The 14,337-nt window shown below is 34.6% G+C and overlaps 1 protein-coding gene across 1 annotated transcript; it reads left to right on the top strand.

The window, feature by feature from the left end:
* Nucleotides 1-459: 459 nt before the first annotated feature.
* LOC18587329 (receptor-like protein 6) lies at nucleotides 460-3,376 on the top strand. The gene has a single exon (XM_007011055.3). It carries the CDS (start codon nucleotides 460-462, stop codon nucleotides 3,337-3,339), a length of 2,880 nt encoding a protein of 959 aa, XP_007011117.3. The 3' UTR covers nucleotides 3,340-3,376.
* Nucleotides 3,377-14,337: the final 10,961 nt, after the last annotated feature.

Genomic DNA, 14,337 nt, shown 5'->3' with positions numbered 1-14,337 from the left:
GCATGTTTCTATTCGATCATTGAATGTGTCGATTAAAATCAAGGCAGAATAACTTAAGATTAATGCCGGCTTTGACTAGACTAGTTCTGTGACCTGTATATATTAAAATAGAATTGACTATTTGAAATGTTATGGATAGTCTTCAACATGGCAGCCGGCAACTATTTGAAATGCTACTCGTACTAGCTAGTTCCACAACTGTCGTTTTCTTTCATTTGATTAGCAAGAAACTAATACTGTTATTCCAAGATATATTTAGACATGGAAAATTGCTAAAGTCAAACTCCACTTTGTGGGGTTTCCATATGGCACTGTGTAGACACAAGTTCACTTGTGGTTTTTAAGTATTACATTGACTACTTTGATTAACTTGACTATAAATATCCATTTCTACCATAACTTATCGCTGTACTGATACTCACATTGGTGCATTGGTTTTCTTTCCCATCAAGAAGAAAGATGGCTTGGTTTGCATGGTTGTATCAAATGCTGTGCATTCTCTTGTTTTCCCTAAAACTTCAAGCTATTTTGTCAGCCTCTTTACCTTCATCAACACATATAGATGAAGGTGCTGCTTTACTACAATTTAAGAGCACCTTTTCTCTTAACAATATGTCTTCTTCTGGTTGTGGTCTTGTTGGTATTAAATCCTATCCGAAGACAAACTCTTGGAAGAATGGTACAGATTGTTGCTCATGGGATGGGGTTACTTGTGACAGTGCCACAGGTTATGTGATAGGCTTGGACCTAAGCTGCAGCTGGCTTCTTGGCAGCATCACTTCGAATAGCAGCCTTTTCCTCCTTCGAAACTTGCAGATGCTGAACCTTGCCCATAATGATTTTAAAGCCTCCACGGTTTCTTCTGAATTTGGTAATTTTGCTAGTTTGATGCATCTTAACCTCTCCTCTTCATCGTTTTCTGGGAATGTTCCATCTAGTACTTCTCACCTGTCTAACTTGGTTTCACTTGACCTCTCTAACAATTTTTATCAAATGACAATTGAAGAACCTACTTTCAGAAAACTTGTTCAGAATCTAACTGAAATTAGAGAAATCTTTCTAGATCAAATTATCTTTGGGTCATTTGAACTTGGTTCCTTGATGAATGTGTCTTCTTCTTTGACATCTCTAAGTCTTAACTATTGTGAGTTGCAAGGAAAATTCCCAGAATACGTTTTTCACCTACCTAATCTCAGGTTGCTTAGTTTGCACAGAAACCCAGAACTCATTGGTTATATTCCAAAATCCAATTGGACTGGACCCTCAGAGTTTTTGAGCCTTTGGGACACATCTTTCTCTGGAGAGTTGCCTGATTCAATTGGCAATCTGGAATCTTTAAAGCATTTGAATTTTGCCTTGTGTAACTTTTCTGGGAGAGTGCCAAGATCATTGGGAAACCTCTCGAAACTTATTCATCTAGATTTCGCAGCTAATAGTTTTAGTGGCCATATCCCATCCTCACTCATAAACTTGACAGATCTTACATTTCTTCGGCTTTCAACTAATCAACTAGTTGGTTCTATTCCTAATATGGCAGCTTTGTTTCATAGTATACTTTATATAGACTTGTCTTATAACTCACTTAATGGAACATTGCCATCTTGGTTGTTTTCCCTATCATCATTACAGTACTTGTATCTCCATAATAACCAACTCATTGGTCGTATCCATGAGTTTCAGCAAACATCATTGATAGAAGTAGATATGAGAAACAACAAATTCCAAGGTTCGATTCCCAGCTCCATATCCAGACTGGTGAACCTCACTGACGTCGATTTGTCATACAATAACTTGAGTGGCAATTTAGAATTAGACATGTTCTCAGAGCTCAATAATCTTTTTTTTCTAGACCTTTCCCACAATAGTTTATCCTTGTCCTTTAACAACAATGACAGTCCTATATTGCCTGTTAGCCTCGAGTTTTTGTTTTTGTCATCTTGCAAAGTAGATGAGTTTCCAAAATTTTTAAAAGTTTTAACCAATTTGCAACAGTTAGACCTTTCTCATAATGGTATTCAAGGACATCTGCCCAAATGGGCATGGGACATGGGGAAGGATTCATTGTCTTATCTAAATCTTTCTCACAACTTGTTGACATCTTTAGAGGAAATTCCTTGGAGACATATTGAAGTTATGGACTTCCGATCCAACTTGATTGAAGGAAATCTTCCAGTTTTTCCTCTCTCAACAGTTTTCTTTTCAATCTCAAACAACAACTTGAACGGGCAGATCTCTTCTCAAATTTGCAATGTAAGTTTCCTTGAGGTGCTCGACTTGTCTCACAACAATTTGAGCGGAACCATCCCAGAATGCCTCGGAAGCTTTAATGCAAGTCTTTCAGTATTAAATCTAAAGATGAATAATTTTTCCGGAACCATTCCTTCGAGATTTGCAGAGGATTGTGGATTGAAGAATATCAACATCAATTCAAATCGACTAGAAGGAACATTGCCACGATCTATGGTGAATTGCAGAAACATTGAAGTTCTTGATCTTGGAAACAATATGATAAACGATACATTTCCTCATTGGTTAGGAAATCTCTCAGAATTACAAGTTCTCGTCTTACGTTCAAATAAGTTGCATGGTTCCATACGTGGTTGCGAGACCGAGAACTGTTTTTCCAACTTACGAATCTTAGACCTGTCCAACAATGATTTTACCGGTTCTCTACCAAGCAAGTACGTTGAAAATCTGAAGTCAATGACAAAGATTGGGGAAGGCCAAAGTCCTTATTTGGAATTCGTGAGTGATATTGGGAATCAGTATGGTTACTCCTATGATTATTCTGTAAGTGTGGTAATGAAAGGACACGATAGGGAACTCGTAAAAATTTTGAAAATATTCAAGAGCATTGATCTCTCAAATAACAAGTTTCGAGGAGAAGTTCCAATATCCATAGGAAAACTTGTTTCACTTAAAGGACTAAACTTGTCTCACAACAGCTTCTCTGGTCATATCCCTTGGACGATGGGAAACCTGAATGCTCTTGAGTGGTTAGACCTCTCCTCAAATAAGCTGGTTGGGAAGATTCCAAAGCAATTGGTAGACTTGACATCACTTTCTTCCCTGAACCTTTCCGACAACCAACTTGTTGGACCCATACCTCAAGGTAAACAATTCAATACATTTGAAAATGGTTCATTCGAAGGAAACTTGGGGTTATGTGGATTTCCATTGTCCAAAGATTGCAAAGAAGACGAGGTAGGGCAACCAGTACCATCATCTGTAGATGACTCAGAATCCGAAAATGGATTTAGCTGGATGGTTGTTTTATTGGGTTATGGATGTGGATTTCTTTTTGGAGCCATGGGACATCTTGTAATTCGAAGGGGCTAAACCCAAATGGTTAGTAACTTCATGGTCTTCTACTTGTTTGGGCTTTGTGAAACTAAATGTTGATGAATCTGTTATTGAGAAGTTTTGTGTTGGTGGTGTGTTACAACATCATAGTAGTGTGACCAAAAGGGTAATTTTCAAATCTATTGGTATATTTTCTTCATTTCCTCACTTTGAGCTTATTCGTATTTTCTCACTATTGAAAGTAATTTCAAGAGGAAATTGTGAGAAATAACCTTTTTAATAAGCTCACTTCAAAAACAATCTTCACTATAATTTTAACTGTTTTAAGACAATTTTTGACATGACTTAATAAGAATACCCTTTAAACCATTTAATCCAAATTACGTGGTTCCGGTTTCATTCTCCTCTCCTGTCATTCAGATAAAAAATTTCAAAATTAAATTTCAATTTAGCTATCTCGCCCTCCAACTCTCCAACGCCATCGGGGTCTATTTCTCATCATCTAGCTCTCTAACGCCATCAAGGTCTATATCGCCATCCAACTTTCTCACTATCTTAAAGTGCAAAGATGACATCAAGGTATTTGTTATGGGTTCTTGGGTTTATTTTTTTATATTCATAGAACGTAAAAGTTGATGGGTAAATTATATGATTTTGAAAACTTAAATCTGGTTGGAAGTAATGAAATCAATCAGTTTATAAGCGATGCGTGAATATTTGTTAGGTATTGCGTCACTAGATATTAAGGTGTGTGACTAGATATTAGGCATTGCATGACTGATTATTAGGAATCGTAACCTATTTATTTGGCATTACGTGACTGAATATTAGACAATGTGGGACTAGATAAGAGGCATTGCGAGACTAGATTTTAGGAATTGCATGAGTTGTGCATTGCATGACGAGGTTTTAAGAATTTGCTTGACTAGTTTGTAAGCATTGCGTGACTGGTTTTTAGTTATTGCATTGCTTCATCTACCTAATGCTGAAGTTGATTAACTACTAATTCAGCCCACTTAATAACAAATTTTGTAAAATTAGAAGAGAATTAGGCATGCTTAATAACTAATTTAGCCCTCTTAATTCCACTTATATCGGTGTAGAAAACCATTCAGATTCAATTGATACAAAACTCTGAAATTCTCTTTAAAGCACTTAATGCATAAATTTATGAACAAACCATATTCATTAGAAAACAAGCCTAAAACCATTGAACACCTTTCCAAGAGTCAGCATTTGTAACACCCCGTATCCTCGTTTAATCGTCAATAAGACCTATCAATAAGACGAAGGGACAATTGATGTAAATTTAGGTGTTGGAGAGCGATCACGGATAAAAAGAATATTTTAAAATAAAATATTATCAATTACGGGAATTAGTCTGAAAGATGGGCATATGTCTAATTTAAGTGGGGGAGAGTTTATATGTAAACTTTATTATTTTGAGGAAATAAAATAATTAAATTATGAGATAAAAAAAAATATATATATATATATATAATAATAGTAAGAATATATTTTTTTTAAGTAATGAATTGGGTAGTAGGGGCCAACCATTTGAGGAACAAAAGGAGTTGGAATTGAAATTAGAGTGATGATGTAGACAAATGTTGAAAAGGCTAGTCAACTAAGTAAAAAGGAAAGTCAAGCAAATTTCTTAGTGTGAAGTGATTGAACAAGCAATTGAAGATATAAAAGAGTGGGGGGCCGGCCATTTCAAAAGAGGAAAGAAAGAATAGAATAATTAAAAGAAGAAATAAAGGTGAAAAGAGAGAAGATAAGAATGGATGTTGGTTGCATGTGACTTATTAAGAGTCAAAGTAATAGTAAAATAATAAGAAACTATCTCTTTTTATGGTGAATGATGATAGGGGCTGGCAAGGAGTAAAAAGAGAAAGAAAGATTGAGTGAAAGGAGGGAGATAAAGACAAAAGTTGTCATGTTCGTTCTTTTCTCCCTTCCACGTGAAAGTCATTTTTTTTTCTTCCTTCTTAACCAGCAGCATATGGAGAGAAATAAAAAGGGAGAGAAGGCCTGCCAAAAACGAGAGAAGCAAAGAAAGAAAGGAGGAAGGAAAAAGAGAGAAAGAGAGAGCTGGGAGAGAGAGATTTTGTGCTGCCACTTAGAGGAGTCAAAAGAGGAGAGTTTGCTGCAAATTTTAAGGGAAAAGAAAGCTAAGTTACTGCTGTATTTTGAGGAAAGAAAAGAGAGAAAGCTGAGTATTGGAGTGTTGCTAGCGGTGAGAGAAAGAGAGGAAGAAAGTGCAGTCGATTAGTGCGTGAAAGGAGGGAGAAAAAAGGAAGAGAAAAAAAAAGTAGAAGAGAAAGGAAAAAACGAGAAAGAAAGGTAAGAAAATAAAAAAAAAAAAATATATATATATATATATATATAATAAGGATGCTAGAATAAAAATAGATATATTAATTAAGTGGGTTTTAATATTTAGAAGATATAAATAAATGGTGCACTGTGGTGAAAGGTTGAAAGAAATAACGAACTACTGGTAAGAAGGAGTAGCTCGATACGTCTTTGAATTAATAGCGACGTAACATCCCTCTATTATGAGGTGAGTAGGGGGTGCCAATTTTAAAATTTTCATAAATATATATACCTATACATATGACTTATTTTAAATGCGAAAATTATGGATAGCATGTGCTGGTAACAATTTTAGGAAATTGTGGTTGCAAATGACGTCTAGAAATCGGTTTGAATATTTATATGTATAAATTATATGTAAAGTGTTTAAAAAAACGGGAAACAAGCCCTTTATACTATTTTACATCAAAATCTGTGCCTTATATTTGTGCAGTGTGCATTCATGGTTATATTGCTTATTCACCATGTGAATTATTATTTTGAAATTCATACATAAATATATTTTGAGAAAATGATAGATTTTATCATATCCTATGTTGGATAATTTGGAAATAATTTTGAGATGAGATTTTAAGGACATAAAGCGATTCTAAAATAATTTTTTTTAAAATCGAGAGATTCTAGAGTAGCCCGAATGTCACATCGGTTAAGTGTGACCCTCGTGCACGAGTGAGCTCTAGCTAGAGAACTATTAGGTCACCGACGGGCGGTTAGGCGTGGTTGGGGCCACGGCTTTTGATATATGTATGCGTGGCTAGGCCACCAGATGATTACACGGTTACGACCATTTGATTCTCCGATGTCGGCCAACATCGTGAGACTGCCATGGCACATGGGAATTCGGTGGAAACGATACTCCCGGATGTTATTACGTGGTAGCGAGACCACGGGTTTATTTTCATTCCTTACTCGAGAGTGACATCTCTGGGTTTTCAAACTCATATTTCTTTGCATGGTAAAAACGAAATTTAATGATTTTTCTACAGCTCTCCTTATTTTTACGGTGAAATGAATTTTAACTCCTCAAGTGCAAGGTGATTTGTGATTTACGTATGAGTTTGATTAACATTCGATTTCATGGGAGCTTGTTGAATATACTGATTTGATTTGAGTAAAATGTCAATTGATTTTGAGGGCGGAATTTTCTTTATTTAAAATTGTTTTAATTCAATATTTCAAATGATTGACTTGAATAAGGTTATTGATCTGTTTTATAGCAAAATTTTTATCTACCTTGGTTGACTTACCAATTGAAGTGTTTACAATGCTTAAAAAATCCTCGGTTTTACATATAAGGCACAAACTCCCGTTCAAAATAAATTATTTTTGTAATCTTGCATTTTTATATTCAACTGATATGCTATTTGCTTGTTTCCCATCTACGCCCTACTCACGGAGCTGATGATCACTGAGTTTGTGAGACTCACACTCCTCTTTTCCCTTTTTTTGCAGACAAGGATCGACCTAACGAATAATCATCAACGCGTTCGGTCTACCGCAAATAGGTAAAGGCATCTCATGGCCTTTTATTCCGAGTCACTCTGCTGTTAGAGATTGAGTTATGGTACTTTGGTTTTACTATGTAAACAAATATTAGTTTTGATAAAACATAAATTTTAAATTATTGAACTCAATGTATTTAATTGTGATATCATGACTTAAAGTCAAAATTTAATGGCTATGCTTCTTGTGAAATTTTAAGTTATAAAAATATATATTGGCTCAAACATTTATATGGATTAGTAAAGGCGTACAACGAGTTATGAAGAAATTTCTTTTAAGCTTGTTCGAGACTTGGCGGGATTTCCCGGAGGTCTCAGACGTCGGTAGCGACTAAGTAGGGGTCGTTACAGCATTCATGCCTATAAATAAAGGGAACCACTATCCATTTTAATCAAAATCATCTGAAAGAAAATCTCAAAATTCTCATGGCTTCCAAACATTCCAAAGGCGAAACTAGGAAGGGGGTTGAGGTTAAAGAGGAAGATATCCTCGACAATGTTGCAGCATATTTGGTCAAGTTGATGGACCAAATTGAGAACATGGAGAAGGACATGCATGGGTTGATGGATAAAGTGTTGTTTAGAACAAAAGTCCTAGAGACTGAAATTCTGGGCAATAACAAGATTCTAGTTGAAATTTGTGAAATACTAGATGGGATTAGGAAGAAATGAACCATGGTAACTTGTTTACTTACCCTAATTTCTTAATTTTCTATTTATATAAGAGAAGCAAAGGTATGATGACAAAAGTTGGAATATTATTTTATTTATAGGCATTAAGTGAATGGATATTATGCATTGCATGAATGGATATTAGGCATTGCATGTCTAGTTGTTATGTATTCCGTGATTGGTTTTTATGTATTGTGTGATATAAGGCCAATGCGTGACTGTGTATTTTGGCATAACGTGAGTGGATATTAGGCGTTGCGTGACTTATTATTAGGTATTGTGAGACTAGCTTATAGGTGCTGCATGAATTTTGCAATGCATATATTGTTTTAAGACATTTCTTGACTCTTTTTTTAGGTATTGCGTGACTGGTTGTTATGTATTTCATGACTTATTGTTATGTATAGCGTGATGTTGGACCAATACGTGACTGGTTATTTTGGCATAACGTGAGTGGATATTAGGCATTGAGTGACTTATTATTAGGTATTGCGAGACTGACTTATAGACGTTGTGTGAATTGTGCAACACATCTTATTTTGAGACATCTCTTACTGTTTTTTAGTCATTACGTGACTGGTTGGTATATATTCCGTGACTTATTATTATGTATTACGTGACGTTAGGCTAATACGTGACTAGTTATTTTGGTATAACATGAATAACTGTTAGGCATGGAGTGATGATGTTCAATTTTCTACACACGAAAGTGTACGTATCGCAAAGATAATATAGAGATGAGTAGACTGTCGATTCCACAGAGAATTGAATTAATCCTTACTAAAATTAAAACACCCTAATTTTATATAAACAATTAAAATTAAAAAGAAAAATTGAAACTAATAAACTAATAATTAAAACTAATATATTAGCAAAATTACTTCTAGTGATTACCAAACCTAAGATTATGACATCTCTTAATACTTCATCTAAATATTGTCTCTCTCTTTTAACTCAGTTTAATGGATTAAGTTGCTAACCTAGAGTCCTAGGTTATTTACAAGTCTTTATCGAGTTTCTCATAAAAATACCTCTCCTAATTAATTTACTATATGTCTATGCAAATTATATTGAAGAAAGATTCATTAAATTTGTGTTCTAATTTTGGCTACGTATGACTTATAGGTGTATGTCTATGCTATATGCAAATCAAACCACATAATCAACTAAGTGCATTTGATCATACGCTATTCTATTCAAAGTCTACCTAAATCTCCTTCGTCAAGGTTTAACTTAGGTTTCCAATTCAATCTAATTGGTGGCCAGTCAATTAGAAGATCAAGAACATAATAAAATAAACAACTTAAATCTATCAAATATAAGCAAAAATGAGAGAAATAATTTAGGCTACATATTGAGTTCAATCATAATCTTAGATTCATGAATTAGTTCCGCATCAAGTCACACATCATCATTGAATAAAGTTTAAACATTAAAATCAAACTAAGAAAAATAAGAAAATAACAAAAAGATAGAAAAGCCCAAGAATTGTATTCTTGATCTGAAAATCTCTTTGAATCCTTCAAATTTTTCTTAGCTTCAATGACTCTGTGGCTTGACTCTCAGCTGTCAATTTGGTGTTTTGTTCTCTTTTAAAAGTCCTCTAAAAGATTGTTTTTATAGGGTTTTAAAGTTAGGCCAAGCTGGGTGGAGAAAGAAGTCAATTTCAGCTGGGATTTCCTCATCATACTATGTATGCCGCAGCTTTGCCCAATTAATTAACAGAAATCGTAATTGCTCTAGGACTACTGCAATGTATCAACTTTGATAAGATTTTTTGACCACGTTTTAAGTCGAACTGGGCAAAGTGGTAAACACAAAAGTTGTAGCTTTTTCTCTTATCTTTCCAATGGTTCAAGAATATATTCATTTGAAATATTGTAGAGAGAGTTATGGTTGAAATATTGAAACATGTGCAGTGGAAGTCTACACCTTGAAATTGATCTCCTTTTTTCATTAAGATACTTCTTTCATCAAATACCTACAAAAGCACAAATAAATTAATAACAACCTATCTTTATCACATTAACACCAAATTAAGTATAAAATTAACTAAGATTAGATTGACTCACCTAATTAGCTAATTTAAAGTAATAAAATAAAACCTACTAATTTTTATGCATTACTACAAGAACTAAGCCAAATTATTATCAAAATTAAGCCCAAATAACTCTATATCATAGAGCTATCAAGTGACTTATTATTAGGTATTGTGAGACTAGCGATGCATGACTTGTGCAATGCATATATTGTTTTGAGGCATTTTTCACTAGTTTTTAAGCATTGCGTGAATGTGTATTAGACATTACAAGACTGACTTTATGTTATTCCGTGACTTAGGCATTGCATAGGTGGTTTTTATACATTGAGGGGTAGGTTTTGATAAATTGACTGATTGCGACACTTATTTTCTATTCAATTTCAATGGCCTGCAAAATGTGAAGCTTATGATTACATACGGTAGTCATTGGGTCGATGACACTTACGAGGGTGGTGAGACACGAGCGAGGGGTGTTAGGAGTGACTTGTCATTTTTGGGCCTAGTGAAGCTGGTTGAAGAGGTTGTTGAGATCAACTCACATAATAACGAAATCGAGCTACATGCATTGCTTAGTTATGTTGTAGGGGTTTCACGCATAGTTATTAGGGACGATCAAGATGTAGCAAGTATTTTGCAAGATGAGAAGGCAGTTGTTGTGTTTGTGACAGTTAAGGCATGAAATGCAAATGATATTCCACATGAATATGGTGTCCAACATAGTAATCACTTACAACAGTATGTTAATTATTCTGACATACCACACCATGCATTTCTTAACAAACAACAATGGCAATCACCATTGATGTATGCATATGAGTTTGAGCAGCTTGGTACACACATGAGGTGTTTGCAAATGATGTCTACACAATTCTGATTGAAATGTGCATCAAATGAAATACTTGGTACTTTGCAACAAACGCAACCATGGCTCGAAAATGCAGTGGGTCCATTGCCATTCGCAAAAGACACTATGCTGATTATGAGTGATGATGATGCATTTGATCAGATTGAAGATGATGTTGAAGAAGAAGACATTACGGATTTGAACAATCAGTTGGAGGAGGACTGTAAAGATGATTACGTTGGCGGACATGATGACTATTCAAAGGATGACAGGGGTGAGCATAATGACATTCTGGATTGCAATCATGCAGATGATAGTACAGAACATGCCACAATTGTTGCGTTAGATGAGGTTCAGTGCGATGACCATGCCACAACTGTTGAATTAGAAGATGTTGAGGGTGCTGACCTTATTTACGACAACCTCATCACACTTGAGAATGCGATTTGTTCGCTTGATGACAGTGATCAAGAGAAGGTAAATATAAGGGTATCTCATCAATGGATTATTCCGTGAGTAGATATGATATCTTTCCAAACAATTACAATTGAGGAGTCCAGATTAATGGATGAAAAAGTGTTTCCATTGAAAGCCGAATTGAAACGAGCTTTGAGCATGTTAGCATCGAAAGAGGATTTTGAGATTAGAGTTAAAAAGTCATGTCACGCTCATTTGGAGGTTGTTTGTATAAAGAAGGCATGCAAGTTTGCTTTACATGTAACAAAGTTGCCTAAGGGAGATTATTGGCAAGTTCGAACATTCTAGAAGGTACACATGTGTACTGTTGATGGTTTGCAAGGTGGATACCAAACTGTAAGCGCGAGGATAATTGGTGAGTTTATCTCCCCCAAGCTACAAGAAAATAATGTAACCTTATTGAGACATAAGGAAATAATGGAGGAGATGAATTGCAAGTGGGGATTGCAATGCCTATATGGTCAGGCCTGACAAGCGAATGAGTATACGAAGAGTCTTGTTTTTGGTCCCCTAGAGGAGTCATTCCAACTCCTTCCCTCATATTTCCATATATTGGAACGTGAAAATCTCTGTACTGTCATAGCTATTGCTACGGATGGGGAACAACAATTCAAATATTGTTTATGGGCATTCGGGGCATGTATTTGAGGGTTCAGTGCTGTAATACGGTTTGTAGTTGTTATCGATGCCACAAATCTGAAAGGTAAATTCAAGGGTATTCTGTTTGTTGTGGTATACAAAGATCCAAATGAGTAGATATATCTAGTTGCATTTGACATTGGCCACGTGGAGCATGTCATGTAGTACTTCTTCTTATTTTCTCATTATTGAAAGTAATTCCAATAACATAATTTCAAGCAAAAATAATAATATAATAGTTTCTTGATAAATAAAGCTTATCTCAAATCGTATTGAAGTTGTAGAAGGTCAAATTTTAAAATTCTCTTTCCAAAATATTCTTAAAGAAGCAAATTCAATTGTCGATGAATTAGCAAAAATTGGGATTTATTGCACTAGAAACTTTTTAGCTATCTTGCAATAATTTGTTTATGAAGCTTTTGATTGAATATAAAATATTAATTTTATTAAAAGGTTTTTAATACCAACTGTTACAGTTATTTATAAAATATTTATGTTAAATTGACCTTCTAGCAGTGCTTTATTTCCTTATGCTTGTAAACTGTGCTTGTTGTTCTAAGCTATATTTTTTAGATTTTTGTACTGAGTGTTGGTGTATTTTCAAAATAAAAGGTGTCTCTATTGGTATATACCATATAGCCAATCTGATTGGTCAAGGGTTATATTGTTATTTATGCATAATCATTTGGTTAAATCTAAATACTAAAGGTTACTTCATCAATAAGTTTAATGATAAAGAGTTATCATGTACTTATTGGATAAAGCCCTAGGAATTAAATATGTTTTGCAAAGGAATTGTAAGGAGTTAAAATTATGAAATCCTTGTACATCAAAGCATTATTCCTAAATAGTTCTTGGTCATTGTATTATTGAGACAGGGCATCGATAATGCTTAAAGACTAGCACATGTTATGTTCCTTCTTAAGTAAGCAATTGGTGTCATAGGTTGAAGTATATTGATACTTAGAACTAACATGTGGGTGCTTGCCTAGGAAAGCAAATTCATTGAACATGACCCGTCATAAGAAGTCCATTTGGTATCTCACCAAGTGTTTATGGAATACTTCTCACATGTCAGTCATATAAGTACTCTTTTGACTTATGCCACTAGGTTGTCTTACATGTGGAGTGCGTTACTTTGATTTCATCCCTTTGAGTTCTACCAAGGATGCCTAAACAGAATATTGTTGGGTATAACATGAAACATATGAAGGTATATAAGTGGTCTATAGAGGATTCATCACCCCATGTGAATTGTTAGGGGACATATCCTGTTTGTTTCTTGGCTAGTATTAACTCATAAAAATCCTTGGCCAAGGTAGTATGAATATTTGGAAAAGAGTTTTTTGAATTTCATAGGAGTTAATAAATTAGCTGCAAGAACTAATATGGAAATACTTTAAGAGAAGACACTGTGTCATGCTTTTAGTCTTTTTGGGATATATGATGAAAGGAATGAATTACACTAGTAGATTGCACATTGAAAGGTTAGTCAAACCATTTTGACATTCTTAATATTTAGGTGGCCATGATGTATTTCTAAATGCCAATCTTGGTCTATAAACTTGAATTAATCAACTTAAGGTTGATAGTGAATATGATTCATTTAATCCTAACTGGACTTGGATTATAATTTATGTTTATTAGCAACATGCTAGGAATCTAATGGTTCACACACAATAAGTGACAAAACTGAAATTAAAATGGGAGTTGTTTTAAGTGGAACTTAATTGAGAACCACCAAAAGGCTAAATTACAATGTTTAATTGAGGTTGGGGTTATTTTCACAAATACTAAAAGATTAAGTGTTAACCTTAGTATGAGTTGAAAATATAACCCAAGTATAAATACTAAGTTGTAGCCACTCCTTCACCAACCTAGAAGAGTTAGTGCTACTTTATATTCCTAGTTGCCTCTTTGGTAGTGGAGAGAAAATAGTTTCTTCTCCATAGGTTCAGCCAACAAAGAAATACAAGTTGAAGAAGGGACTTTTGAAATCCTCCTTGCTAGCACAAGGCTTGTGGCCATAACTATCCCAACCTTGGAGAAGGCTTTTTGATTTTGGCGTTGTGTGGACACTGTTGGAGGTCAGACAATTGGATGGCTATTAGTTTGCAACAACCAATTCCAATGTGCATGATTTCGAGCCTAAGAGTTGTTGCTCTTTGTGGATTCATACATCCAAGGGCCAAAGGTAATCACATCTCTATCAAAAGAGTTTTGATATTCTTGTTTTTCCACCAAATCATTTAACTCAAGTGATCCTCGGTTTGTGATAAGCAAATGTTTAAATTTTTTTTGCTGCATACTTTGTTTAATTTGCATGGCCAATCACTAATAATGGCATCAGAGCCTTCTTGGCTGTTCTTGATTTGGTTTATACTTGGTTGTTGTTAATTTCAAATTTTGGTTTTTGATTGTGTCGATTTGATGCGATTTTGAATTTTAGAAATTTCTCAAAACTTGTTTTGATTTTTCTG

This window comes from Theobroma cacao, chromosome 10, assembly GCF_053813885.1.
Source record: "Theobroma cacao isolate CCN51 chromosome 10, ASM5381388v1, whole genome shotgun sequence".
Lineage (NCBI taxonomy): Eukaryota > Viridiplantae > Streptophyta > Magnoliopsida > Malvales > Malvaceae > Theobroma > Theobroma cacao.
This window is presented reverse-complemented; position numbering and strand designations above follow the sequence as displayed.